The sequence below is a fragment of the Trichosurus vulpecula genome, chromosome 5 (genome assembly GCF_011100635.1).
Source record: "Trichosurus vulpecula isolate mTriVul1 chromosome 5, mTriVul1.pri, whole genome shotgun sequence".
NCBI lineage: Eukaryota > Metazoa > Chordata > Mammalia > Diprotodontia > Phalangeridae > Trichosurus > Trichosurus vulpecula.
In genome coordinates, this window is record NC_050577.1 from 236,427,142 (window position 1) to 236,442,079 (window position 14,938).

At 34.8% G+C, this 14,938-nt stretch overlaps 1 protein-coding gene across 1 annotated transcript in view; it reads right to left on the reverse strand.

The window, feature by feature from the left end:
* Positions 1-14,938, reverse strand: part of PTPRQ (protein tyrosine phosphatase receptor type Q) — a 270,730-nt gene that overhangs the window by 156,139 nt on the left and 99,653 nt on the right. Inside the window, exons 18-20 of the mRNA XM_036760721.1 lie at positions 4,683-4,843; positions 3,898-4,043; positions 1,551-1,719 (exon numbers count right to left, since the gene is read on the reverse strand). Coding sequence (XP_036616616.1) covers positions 1,551-1,719; positions 3,898-4,043; positions 4,683-4,843 — 476 coding nt within the window. The remainder of the gene's footprint in view (positions 1-1,550; positions 1,720-3,897; positions 4,044-4,682; positions 4,844-14,938) is intronic.

Consider the following 14,938-nt stretch of genomic DNA (forward strand, 5'->3'; position numbering starts at 1 on the left):
CATTCACCCTTCCTGGAAGTACTGGCCCCATCCAGATAAATGGTACTTTTTGCAGTGAAGCACTTGAGTTGCCATGGAAATGAGAGGTGTTGGTAACATTTTTAACTTGAACTTCTGGGATAGGTACTTCTTGAGAGTTTCATCTCTATGACAACTCAAGTGATACAGGGAGGAAAAGAAAGAAGTTATTATGATACAAACCACAAAAGTAGAAGCAAACTCTCTAATATGTGAATTATTAAATTAATTTGAAATGTTCACCATTTGTAGTAGTGCATATTGTAAACAAAGCCACTTTGATCCTTGTATGAGTGGAAGAAAAGTTAATATCAGAATCATTCAGGAACAGTATAGATAGATAAAGCTGAAGTATGGAAATTACAAAGGAGTTGTCCTTGCTTTTGTGGAAGAGATCCACACTGGGTTAGTCACAAGTCTAGACCAAAAAGTCCAGATATTTATTTTAAACCTAGAATATTTATTTTAAATTTTCAAACCTTAAAACAATGACAGAACTAAAAAAGTCCAAAATACCCATTTAAAACCATTTCTTTCACTCCTTTCTCCAAAAAAAAAATCAGGTATATAAAGATTTTAATCATATTCCATGCTTTGAGAAGTTTATATTAATCAATTTGAGAGCTACTGGAAATTAAGAAGGCCAGCACCACCTGGGTTTCTGTTGACAATATTCACCACTGGGCTGAAAAATAAATATTGCTGAGATTGATTCACAGATCCAGCTTCAGGCAATAATATTTCATAATATTAATAAAAACAACAACAATAATAATACTAGCACTGGGGGGGTAAGGAAGGTGGAAAAGTAGTTAATTATGAATATGGCACTACGATCTTAAGATGAATCCTAAAAATATAATAAAATGTAAAGAATGTTGCAAGGCACAAAATTATCATTACAAAACACTGTAGCAGCAACAGATAGGTGGCTGTGAACAAAAATCATTTAGGATGCTATAATCACATCAATTAAAAATGAATTTTTAAAAAGTTAATATCAATAATGTTGAAGAAAATCCTTCTTGAGTCTCCAAACACTTGAAAAGGTCAAGATTATGTTAATAATTAATCTTTACATTAGTATAGTAATCTATAAGGAGAATGATTAATACTTTTATATTAATTATATTATATATTATATTAATAATGATTAGTACATTAAACTCTAATGTACAAGTAATTTTTAAATTACTAGAATAAATGTTCTTATATAAATCACTTTTAAGGGAAATTATATCATTAATTTAACCATCATTCACAGAGTACTAATATTTTTGAAAAGCAATAAATATTCTATATTTAGAAGCCATTTCCAGAGGCTGAAAAATAAAAGAATAGCATTTTACAGCAATACAAAATACATTTTAAATTAATATTTTAATTAGTGATTCATAAACTTACTTATCTAAATAAAGCATTCAAAAGACTAAATAACTAGGAGAGATAGTTTGTAGAAGCTGCTGAAACCAACTTTAAATCTCTACAGTTAAATATATTTCTTAAATTAAATGTTGTCTCAGTTTACATACTGTCTTGATCTGTGTATACTTGAATTGCATCACTGGTTTTGTTCCCATTTCCAACTGAAGTACTTGCTGTCACCCAGAATACATAGTAGCTGAATATTGCCAAATTTTCTATTACTGCAGACATAGTCATATTGTCGGAGAAACTGACTATGTCATGGAGAGTGAAATTCTGAAATATAAACACAATGTTTGTGGTTCTTAATTGCATATAAGGTTTTTGAAATAATAGTCTATAGTATAAAATGCTCAATTGTAGTCTAAAATTCACCATGAGTCAATATTCATAAACAAACTTTTGGAACTGAAAATCAGTTATTTTGCACAATTCTTTAGCATACATTCTATAAATATTTTGGTGGAATAATAACATTGGATCATATTTATCCTGCTAAGGTTTACAAAACACTTCATGTGTCATCTCATTTGATACTCACAACAACCCTGGGAAATATCATCACTACCCTCTCATTTTTCAGATGAGTCCATATGGTTCCTTTAGTTTGACTCCAATCATCAAACTAAAAAGTGTTAGAGGCAGAAGTAGCAATGGTCTCTCCTAACTCCAAATTTAACATTCTTTCCACTGTGCCATGCACTATCTCCCCATTCATACTATGAGAAACCATCAAAGTATTTGCTCTTTTGCTTCCCCAGAAACTCCAAAAAAAAAAAAGGGGGGGAGGGGGCAGTAAGACCTAGTGGATAAAGATTGGCCTTGGAGTAAAGAAACTAAGTACAATGTTTGACACTCACTAGATATATAACCTGGGGCAAAGTCATTTTTACTACTCAGTGGTACAGGCAACTATTTAAAGGTATAATCTGAAGGGTAAGTGTTGACTTGCACTGATCTCTTTAGCTATAAACTTAATATAATTTGTTAATTGAGATAATCATGCAAAATCAGGAGTGTTATACTTGTGTTTATATTTATTATTATATCATTAGGGCCTCGTAGTAATCCTGTGAAGCAGGTGGTGCTAACATGGCCCATCTCTCCTGTCACCTGAGTGATAGAGACTGACAAATAGGATACACATCCATATTACTTATGAAACAATTTTCTCAAGGACAAGTCTGTCTATGTCACTTGGTTGCTCAGAAATCTTTAATGTCTCCTTATTACTTCTACAGTAACCTTTCATAATGTGGTTGTTACTTATTTTTCTACAATTATCTTATATTATTTCCCCTTCTTAAACTCTATATTCCAGCCAAATTAACTTAATGAGTGTTCCTTGAACTTGACAGGTCACGTCCCATTTCCCTATTTTTTCCATGCCTGGAAAGCATCTCCTCTAAACTATGCTATTTACCACCTGTTCGATCAAGTCACTTAACTCCTTACAGTCTCAGTTTCCACATCTACCAAAAGGGAAGGCTAGGTCACAAGTTACATTAATGATTGTTAATGAAGGGGGCAGACAATGAAGATTACAGCTCCAAAGAGGATGGTATATCACTATGGGCTTTAAAATGAACAAGGCTACAAAACCATGCTAAAGACATTGTACCCTTGCAGTTGTCATCAATTGTTTTGGTCAATTCCTGCTACTGTCCGCTGTTCAATCTATGCATCACTTATGTACCATCATTCCAAGTTCTTTAAATAAATAACATATGCATTTATATTATCATTGAGTCTATTTCTAGTGGGGGGGGAGGGAGAATGGGCAAATAAACCTTGAGAAATATGAGATCCTCCTGATACACCCTGTGCAATTCTGTGATGATCATACACTTCAAAGCATTCTTTAAAATAGCTAATAAAAGCTAAGTGTGTCAAAATTGGATGAATAGCAAGTGGCAAAATATTTTTTGCAAAAAGAAATGCTATTCATATTTACACAAAAAAGCATGTAATGGCACATTTAGGCCCTATTTACATGGGCACTTCACAGATGATATAGTGCTTACTTTTAATCATTTAAATTAAAGGCTGAAGATATTAGCATGGACAACAAGAAACTACAGCTAATCCAGGAAGCATTCAGTTCAGGTTTAAAAAAAAGCTATCATAAAAATACCACATTAATAAATATTTATTGATTTAAAAATACAAATATAGTATTTTAGGAACTAATATTTTTGTCAAATATACTGAAGTGATATATTGCTTCTATTTGAATTATATTTCATATTGAATATATGGAAATATGTGAGTTTAAATGTCAAATTTCATTTTATGTCAGGAATAGATTTGCTAAAAAAAAAAACAAAACAAACAGAATTTTTATTATAAGGGTAAGCCCAAACAGCTTTCTTTCCTAGAGATCACCCTGTGCTATTACTGATAGAAATGAAGAGAGTGGGGGGGGGGGGAATTAAGAGAAAAACAAAGTCTTACCTGCATAAAAGTACCTGAATTATTTTGGTAATAAACAGAATAGTATTGTATAAGCCCATTGGGCTTTGAAGGAGGATCCCAAAAAAGAATAATTGATGAAGAAGTGAGGTTTGCATAATGGACATCTTTTGGTGGATCACTGGGTGCTGGAGAGAAACAAACAGTATTTATCTTCCCAAACATTGGTAATTATGTTTTGGATGGCTAGAATTTCAATGATGTTGTAGGGCTTTTTTAATCTTTGATTATGTTAAAAATGATAAATTCATTTTAATCAAGTCCATTAAAGGAGTGAAATAAACCTGACAAAGCTATTTTTTCACTTTTTTGGGAGGAGGGTTCAGCGGAATTGAAGAACTTGGTGGTGGAGCACTATAATAATACAGCAAAGAATTCAGTGTAAGCCAGATCATGTCTCTGGATAATATAACTGGGGTTTCCTACTAAAAATAACAGAATGAACTCATCAAACACTGTATGCTGTAGCAGAGCCATTGCCTAGGATCCAGAGGGCAACATTATGGCAAGGCTGGAGTCATATGCCATGTGGAGACCTAATTAAGCAAGGAATTATGGGGTTATGCAATAAACAAATAAGGGACAGAGGGAAATATATAGCAGATCTGAATATAATTCAATGTTTTGGAATTATGTCAGTATTAGATTTGGGGCTGCAGTCAGTGCCACTTAAAATAAAAAACATCTTAGTTAGGATTTGACATATGATCCGTTTTCTTTCTGAACAGAATTATATTTTTCATTAACTTGTTTCCATGAGAACTTACCTCCCTCCGGCGTCCTAAAACTAATGAGGTTACTTTTAATTTTTCCATCACCAAATCTTGTGCTTGCTGTGACATAGGCATTGTATTTAATATTATTTTCCAAATCTGCATATTCCAATGATGTTTCAGTTACATTAATAGCTTTCCGTGATGATTTATCCCTAAAGAGAAAGATGATATATACACATGTGTAATTACACATCCACTTAAAGTAACCAATATAAAAATCACAAACACAAATTTTGAGTTGACAACTGGAGGTTATCAAAATGCACAAAGAGAACCTCATTAATTTGGCATAAATGGGGTGAATTCTAAAAAGAAATTTAAAAAATCATGAATTATAAAATATTTTGTAAGAAATATAAGCCTATTACTTTCAAGTACATCCTTAAAGGTAAGGAAACTTGAGTGTAAATCTTGCCTCAGAACACTTGCTTGCTGACCCTGAACACGTGATTTTATTTCTTTCAGCCTCAGTTTCCTCACCTGCAAAATAAGGGGGTGCATTTGATGGACTCAAAACTTTATTTTTTTTAACTTACTGCAGATGAACAATGAGTTAGTCCTACAATTAAACAGAAGAAAGAAAACAGGCTGGATAGAGTTGATAGGAAGCAGGCTTCTTGAAGAAAGGGAGTGTTTTAGTGTTGTTTTTGTATAACAAGGACTTAGCATGTGCATTGCACATAGTAGGTGCTTAATAGATGCTTAATTACATGAATTTTCTTTGGAAAATTCTGCAGCACTTTTGATGATTCCTAACTTCTCCTTGAAATAAAGGCCCATCTTCAATTTAATATCAATATTATTCTGATCATACTGTATGACAGTGAGTCACGGACTCTGAAGAGGTAAGGTTCTGGAAGGAGAGGTACATGATGAGTGTGAGTAACCTGCAATACATTACCAGTGAAAAATTGTACAGAACTGCATAATATAGCATCAGAGAGAGATGCAGGACCAAGAAAGGAAGTAATCAGTCATGAAACCAAAATGAAGGATGATGCAAGCAATAACGTATTCCATTGATATATACACAAGGGTAAGAGATTTAGTGAACATTCCCACCATCAAGTAGAACCAATGGGGAAGATTTATGGAAAGACAAGGGCAAGAGTTGCACAGGATGGGAAGGCTTGAATGGATTGTGAACTGCACCACTGAACTAAGAACCCACATCAATGAGATCATGTACTCTTGAAATATGGAATATTAAGCATATATATATATATATATATATGTATATATATATATGTATATATATATATATACATATATATGTATGTATGTATGTATATCTACAGTGGAAAAAATTGGAATTTAAAAGCATAAGAGTTTGAATGCCAACCCTGTCCTTACTAAGTATGTTATCTTGGAGCAAGAGATTTAGTGAATTGGGAGGGCTCAGTTTCCTTATTTATAGAATAAATAGGCTAAGCTGATTGATATCTTAGATCCCTTCCAGTCAGGGGTGTGCTGGGACCAGTTCAAGCCAAGAGCCAACTGTCAAATTTTCCAGGAGAATATTTACACCTCGGAAATTAGCAAACACTACAAATCAGTGCTGGATTTATTGTTTTGTTGGTTATTTAGACTTATGAAAGTGATGGAGAACATGTTAATAATGGAGAGTAAACTTAAAAGTGTGTCATGAGCATAAATATAGCTTTTGGAGAGCCAGTTGTTAAACACTTACCAGTACACCCTTGCTTCCAGCTATAAAATCCTCTACACTAAATTCATTTGTCAATATTAAACATGTATTGCATGTAAGACACTGTGTTTGGGACTGGGGATAAAAAGACATGAACTGAAAAACGTCTCAATCCCAAATGGCTTACATTTTATTGGAACAAGCATTACATATGCCTTATAGAATTATATATCTTATAGTTATTATGGAAACTTCCTTATTACAGTTTTGAAATATGTGTGGGTTAAAATCTTTATAGTATACTGAAGTATTATTTGGTGATTTTGAAAATGAACCTTTTGTTTTCAGGGCCTCAGGACACTGAATAATAAGAGGTGATTTTAAGGACATTAACAGTGATTACTAAAAGAATTGATTTCAGATATTCTTCAGTCTCTCATTCATTCAAAAAATTTTTATTTTGATATTACTATTCGCCAAACACTGTGGTAGGCTTTATAGGGGATGCCAAGAAGAATACGGCATATCCCCTGCCCTAAATGGGCTTATAGTTCAGCAGAAGGGCTTTCATACTCCCAGGCATTACTTTGTTCCCACAGAGGTGGGGAAAACTCTTTAATAGTGAGATTTTTAACCGAAAAATAGTTGGAAAGATCATCATAATGAAAAATTATTGAATCAGTGCATGAGAATGTAGACAGACTGGATCAGCCAAATGAGACCCAACTGTCAACAGTTTCAATGGGCATAACTTTATAGATATGGTGGTGACAGCTTTCTTTACTATCACTTTTGGCATACTATGGGATCTTTAAATAATTTTTATGCTGCATTTATCACTCTCAAAGCAAAATGAGCTGATCTAGTAACTCTACCCAATTCTATACTCTTTTCATTTGTCACAGGTCATCAAAAACTATGAATAGCTAATCAAATTTAACTCTAAAAAAAAACTGTGGTAGTACCCTAAAAAAACTACTTAAGTTATATTCACATTGAAAATTCTCATTTTAAATATTTTAAATATATATGCCTTCTGCCTAGAAAATTTTCCAGAGCACTAAATCTCTCTAGACCCCAAAAGCACTTAACATTTAATAAAGAATATAAAAAGGAAGATAAAAAAGTTGTTGTTGTTGCTATTTTAAAAAAATACTACAGGAAAACATTGATGTAAAGTACCCTGATTTTTTTTATCTTAGTAGTTAAAGTCATTTCCTTATACAGCGTAACAGATAATAGGTTGGTATAGTACAAATGTGGTGGTTCTATTATTGTTCATTAAGAGAAACAATCTCCAAAGAAACATGTGCAGATCTGTTTTGTTTAAATTCTATTTGTTGTCTATAAATCCCCTAGTTCTGCTACTTTTTAAGCAAAACTCATACATTGTGATGAATACCATGTTAACTGAGATAGTCAAAAGATCCTAGATGTGACAAAAACCAATTAATACAAAAAAATGAAGTGGACAAAGTAATAACAAGCTAAAAAAAATTTGGTCATTGATGTTGAAATTATTTCAGAATCTATTGTCTATTTTTACTAAGATTATTCAATGGTTAGAACAAACTTTAAAAAAAATACAAGTTAGAAGAAAGGACAAAGATGAGAAGGAATAAATGAGGTGTGATATAGGCCCTCCCAACCCAATCTGTTTAAACACTCAAATGAAAAAAAGGAGGAAGGAAGGAAAGGAGGAAGGAAGGAAGGAAGGAAGGAAGGAAGGAAGGAAGGAAGGAAGGAAGGAAGGAAGGAAGGAAGGGAGGGAATCAAAAATGACTATTATAAAGACTCTGATATGGTGTTAAATGAAAAATCTAAAGACTCCAACTACTATAGATGTGTGCTGGTAAATATTTAATAACTGACTCCCCCCCCAAAAAAGAATGAATGACATACTTTTGAGTTTAATCTGCATTATTAACATTTTCTACATCACTTTCATAAGTCTAGAAAATCAACAAAAAATAAATTTGTATTCTCTTCTTTATAGCACTGATTTGTACCCTTTTCAATTTCTAAGAAGTAAATGCTAACACTGAAAATTTGACAATTGGTTCTTGCAAGCTAGAATGAGCCAGCTCGAGCAGATCCTGTCTGTCCACCTGTCTGTCTGTCCTATCTATCTATCTATCTATCTATCTATCTATCTATCTATCTATCTATCTAGTTGAAAAGACAATACCAAAATTTATGATTAGAAAAGAAGGAAAACTGATCACGTAAGGCTAAATGAGGGGATCACATTCTAAATGTCCTACTGGTACCCAGAATTACTACAAAGAATGAGAGGATACCAGAGGCATGATCCAAAAACTCATGAGAAGCTTGATTAACAACAACAATAAGTTAGCATTAATATAGGACTCGAAGGTTTCACAGCACGCTTTACAAACATTATTTCATTTGATCCTCTCAACAACCATAGGAAATTGGTGCTATTATCATCCTCATTTTACAAATGAATCTGTATGAAAGGGATAGATCTAAAAAGATAAAATTCAGTAGCTATTTTTCACTTTCATTCCTTTTTTATTTGAGTCTTCTTGTACAAAATGACTAATATGGAAATGTTTTAGATTATTGCACATGTATAAAATATATTAGATCGCTTACCATCTCAGGAAAGGGGAAGGGAAGGGAGGGATAGAATTTGGAACTCAACATTTTTTTAAAAAAAATGTTTAAAAATTGTTTTAACAAGTAATTGGGGGAAAAATAAAATATATTATTAAAAAAAGAAATAAATGTAAGGTTTTATAGATTCAAAAAGCCACTTCATAAGTGCAGGATGGGGGAGTCATGGTTAAGCAATAGTTTATCTCAAAAATATTAAAAATACGGGGCAGCTAGGTGGACCAGTGGATAAGGCACTGGGTCTGGAGTCAGGAGGACCTGAGTTCAAATCCTGCCTCAGACATTTGACACTTACTAGCTGTGTGATCCTGTGCAAGTCACTTAACCCTAATTGCCTCAACACTGCCCCCCCAAAACAAAAAATATTAAACTACAAACTAAATATAAGTCAGTAGGATGGTGTGGTAGCCAAAAAAAGTAAATGTTATCTTCCCTTTTTGCTTGTTTTTGAGGGGGAAAGGCAGGGCAATTGGGGTTAAGTGACTTGCCTAAGGTCACACAGCTAGTTTAAGCATGTCAAGTGTCTGAGGTTAGATTTGAACTCAGGTCCTCCTGACTTCAGGGCCGGTGCTCTGCTCGCCGCGCCACCTAGCTGCCCCAAGTTGAGGTTATCATAGGCTATGTTAGGCCAGACCTCATCCAGAGAACTGCGTTTAGTTTGTTCTGTTCACCGCAGTTAAGAGATACTTTGATGAACTAGAGAGCATAGGAAAAGAGGAACAACCACGATGGTGACAGACTTTGAGTCCATGTCATGTGAGGATGTTTAACTGAAGAAGAGAAGCTCCTGGGAAATGGATTAGCCCTCTTCAATTTTGCTTTCTTCAATATTGCTTGATAGTGCAATGCATAGAGTGCTGGGCCTGGAGTCAAGAAGACCTGAGTTCAAATCTAGCCTCAGACACTTATTAGCTGTATGACCTTGGGCAATTCATTTAATCTGTTTGTTTTTCCTGCAAAATAGGTATAATAAAATAATATGCATTGTGAGGACTAAATGAGGTAATGTTTGTAAAGCATTCTATAAACCTTAAAGTGCTATATAAATTATTTTATTTTTATTATTATTAAAGAGGAATTAGACTTACTCTGTTTGACTCAGAGGTCAGAACTCAATTTAACCCTGTTGCCAGGGAACATTTCCTAAAAATTAGAGATATACAAAAATACAAGGGACTTCCTTGATGGGTGATAGGTTCCCCCTTCTTGGAGGGCTTCAAACAGAGGCTCTATGATCCCTTGTAAGATGGATTGTAGTGGGGATTTCTTTTGGAGTATTGTTTCATTCAGAGGGCCCCTGAGGTCCTTTCCAGCACTACACTTATGTTCATTCTGGAAGTGCCTCCAGTTCAGTGGAAAGGTTGTTCTCTATGGAGATTTTACAGAAAGACATAGACAAGAATTATCCAGGTTGAGAAGGTATGTAAAGTCTGGGGATCTATACCCATGCATGGAGTAGAAACATTAATAGAATTGCAGCTTCATCAAAATAAGCTTATGGCTTGGACTTGTTGGGGATACCTAAGTAGTAAATAATTATCAGTTTTGAGAATGGATGTAGAAGTACTTAAGAAGTCAATTTAGCATTAATATGACAGTGGGCTGACAAAATTTTAGGGATAACGAGAAAAGGAGGGAAAATAATGCTTATTTTCTTTTGTTATAGGGTGTGCTCCAAAAGTCTTAGTGCAGTGTTAAGCTTATTAACTATTATTATTATTAATTATTATCTATTATTAATAAATTAAACTTATTAACTATTAAGTTAAGCTATTAACTATTAAACTATTAAAGCTTAAGACTGCTCTAAGACTTTTGAGACACCCTGGATTGGAGATGTTCTTCACAGCCCCTGTTCTGTGGCAAAAGGGAGCAGTTTAATAATTCCTAACAATCTGTTCCATTATCTTCCTGTGGGCTTGTCCGGCTGCTGTTGGCTCAGAGACATCAATTGTCTCTGTGAAGCTGAGGATAAACTGAGCTATGGGAGATGATGTGGGGGCGGCTCCTTCCTTCTCTCCATTTAGTAATGTGCATTCCTCCATATGCAAGGGGAGAATCAGGCATAACATTTGATATTCTGGAGGATGTATTCAGGGAATAATTAAGGACTATAACTAACCAGAGCAGATCTCAATTTGATGGAATACAATAAAATCTTTAGGCCAAAAAACAATCAATGTTTTGAAAGCATTCGGTTGACATGCATTTGGCTGAGATGAGATCATAGAAATAATGCTCAGAATTTCTCATGGCTGGGAAATTAAGAAACTAATTTCTATCAATTTAATAATAATAAAATAAAGTTTTTACATGGTAGTACCTCTCATACTGTTTTATAGAGAAAGGTCACACAATTTTTTCCCTGTTTATAAAGTACAGTAGAGATAGCTGTCCTTTAAGAAAGGCAGACTGATTAGCATATTGTAGACACAGCTAGAAGGAATCTGTGAGGTCATCAGATCCAAATCCCCTTCTTTTTCAGATGGGAAAACTGAGGAACAGAGTGATTACATTGACTTACCCACAGTCCCATAGCTGGTGTTTGAGAGAGAATTTGAACCCAGGTTGTTCTGACTCCAAATCCAAGTATCTATTCATTATATCTCAAAAGCCAGGCAGGGGTGAGTTAATACTAATTAGTTTGAAATGAAATTAACAAAAAGGCAAGAAAGCTCCCCACAGCTTATCACAGTGTGTATACACTTTTACCTCCAGTTGGAGTACATGAGCATCTTTTCAGAAAGCTGAGTGTTCTCTTGATTTATTTTAAACTCACTTTCCTTTATTCACTGTGTGGCAGCTAAGTTGCATATTGTAGAGACAGTGGTGGACTTCCATTCAGTAATGCCTCCATTGAGTTCAAATACCTCTTCACACATTTTTCTCAACTTCAGCTTTCTCATTTTAAAAAGGGAACAATAACAGCATTTACCCCACGGGGTTTTTGTGAGGATAAATGAGACAACACGTGTAAAGGGCTTTACCCACTTTAATGTGCATTATATAAATGTTATAGCTATACACAACACTCTTTAAAGACGCCGTCATAGCATTTACTTATCCCTCAGCTTTCTATTCCCCAGACCAATTGCTTTAGATTTTTCTTTTAATTAAAGGAATCAGTAGTAGAAATAGGTTAATAATATGAACAGTTTCAATGGAAATGCTCTGAATTGATAATGTTATTTTGAACTTTAACAAATTAGTTAAAATGCTTTGAAAAAAAGGAAAAAAAGTACTAGAAACAAAGTGGGTGAGAAAAAGCTAAAAGCTGTGTTATATGACCATGATGAAATAATACTGCACTGTAAGGTGATTCCAATAAGAAATTCAGAGAAACATGGGAAGACTTGCATGAACTGATGAGCAGTGAAATGAAATAAACAATATACACAACGACCACTGCCCCTACCCCCAAGCCAATCGGTTGCCAAGTTCTATTGATTCTACCTCTGTAATAACATCTCTTGGATTTGCCCCCTTCTATCCACCCACATAACTATCATTCTGGTATATAGATTATCACCCCTTACCTAGGAGAGCTTCCTAATTGGTTCCTCTACTATTTTTCCGCTTTCCAAATAATTCTCCTCACAGTTATCCAAGTAATTTCCCTAAATCGCATGTCTGACTCTGACCCTGACCCCTACTCAATAAATTCCATTGGATCTCTATTGCCTCTACAATTAAATTTAAGTTATTTTCTTATTTTTTAAAGTCCTTCACACCATCAATCTTACCTAGCTTTCCAATCTAATTATACATTACTCCCTTTTTTGCATACTATGTTCCAGTTAAGGTGGTTTTCTTGCTGTTCTTCATACCTGATATTCCATTTCTCTTCTCCAAATCTTTGCACTGGCTATCCTTCATACCTGGAATGCACTCCTATTTTACCTCCATCTCTTGTTTCCTTAAAAACTATTCAAATATTGCTTTCTCTGTGAAAACTTTCCCAATCCCCCCTCCCCCAAGCTGGTAAACAACAACAACAAAACCCCTTGCATTTATTTACATATACTGATTTATGTATATGTTACCTCCTCAATAGAATTTAAATCCTTTGAAGGTAGGTACAGTTTTGTCTTTGTATCTTCCATTAATAGACTGATTAATCAGTGATCATGTAATCTTGTTAATATCAGTATTAGGATTCTGATCTTATTGATTGTGAAGAATTCACATTGTTCAGCCTCAGAATCAACTATACCCAGTCTTTTTAAAAGTGGATTTCTTTTTGTCTAGAACCATAATTTTTTTTCCCTCAGACATAAGCTGATGCTTCCCAAAATAAGTGTTGGCAAATAGTTTTTCAAAATTTCATTTGAAAATCCAGGGTAGCAGATCCAACAAATGTCATCTGACTTAATGACATACCCGAGGCAATTGTAGAAGGAACCAGAGTCAGAAAATAATTCAAGTCTTCTGTCTCCCAATATAGTAATTTGTCACTTTTGTTCCATTTCTCCTTCATCTTTCATTCTCCCAATATATTTCCCTCAGTACCAGCTCTGCAAGGCTATACCAGTCCCTGCACACAAGTCACCCAGCTTGCCTCCGTGCCTTTATATTTGCCACACTCTCAAGTGCAATTTCCTACCCAGCTTTCCCATTGATCATCAATCCTTTTGAATTCCAGTCCATCATACATCCTTTCGGAAATAGATTAAAATTCACTTACTCTAAGGAGCCTTCTGAATTGCCCCATCCTAATTTAATTATTCATTTAAGGTCCTCTCAGCATCAAATACTTGGCGTATGCAAATGTGTAAGCTACACAGGGGTGGGAGAGGGGGCTTTTTAGTTGTCTCATAGGATCACCCATGCCTCATATTCAAATTTTGTTTTTCAAGAAGAGCATACAATCTCCAAGGTCCTCTTCTAACACCTCAATGAGGCACAAAAGTGTCCCTAGTTTCTTAATGACTACATCAAAAGGATATCTAAATTCTGGCAGATGTTATAAAGCTAAAAAAGCATCATAGACTTAAATTTAGGGAGGATCTTAGAGCCCATCTAATTTACTCTACCCAACTTACAGATTTGGAAAATGAGGCTTAGAAAAGTGATTTCACTAAGATCCCTCAGGTTGTAGGCCATATAGCTGGGACTTGAAACCACATTTCCATTCTCCAAATTCAGTGTTTTTGCCACTGTTTTCATATTGAGTTCACACATTGCTACAATCTTTTTACTGGACAGAAGCTTTTGAAGTATTGAAATATATAGTAATTGGTATTTAAAAAAAACATTTTACAAACATCATCTCATATGAACTTCATAGTGCCTGTCATGGGTGTTCATTGGGCAAGTTCCTTGATCTAAAGCTCTAGATATGGAGTCAAGAAGACCTAGGTTCAAATTCCCCCTCAGATGCTTACTAATGTCATCCTGGGTAAATTACCTAAATGTCCTTATCGGTAAAATGAGGGAGTTAACAATCTCTTCCAGTTCTAATTCTATCCTAGGAGTCCATGGCCTCTCTGGGCCTCAGTTTCCTTAGCTGTCAAGTGAGAGGGTTGGACCAGTTGACCTCCAAGGTCCCTTCCTGCTCCACATCTACGATTCGGGGGTTCTTCAATATGCAGCTGAGCAAACCAAAGCTCAGAGAAAGTCTGAACGACTCGCTCATTGTCACAAAGCTTATCAATGTCAGAGAGGACAGATTTCAATGCCAGGTCTACCTGACATCAGGCTCACCACTATGCCACAGAATGTCCCAACAATCATGGCGGATTGTAATATCTTTAGAAAACTCTATGTCTTTCATAATTTTTACGACTAAAGAAGATGCAGTCCTTTCTGCTTTGCCGCTGAAGCTTAAGGACTATTGGGCCTTTCCATTCCTCCATAGCAGATGCTTTCTCTCTTTTTTGTCTCCCTGGAGAAAAATATGGGCTCCTTGGGTTCAGGGATTGAACTGCTTCTTTGTTTGTATTCCCAGAACGGCACAGTG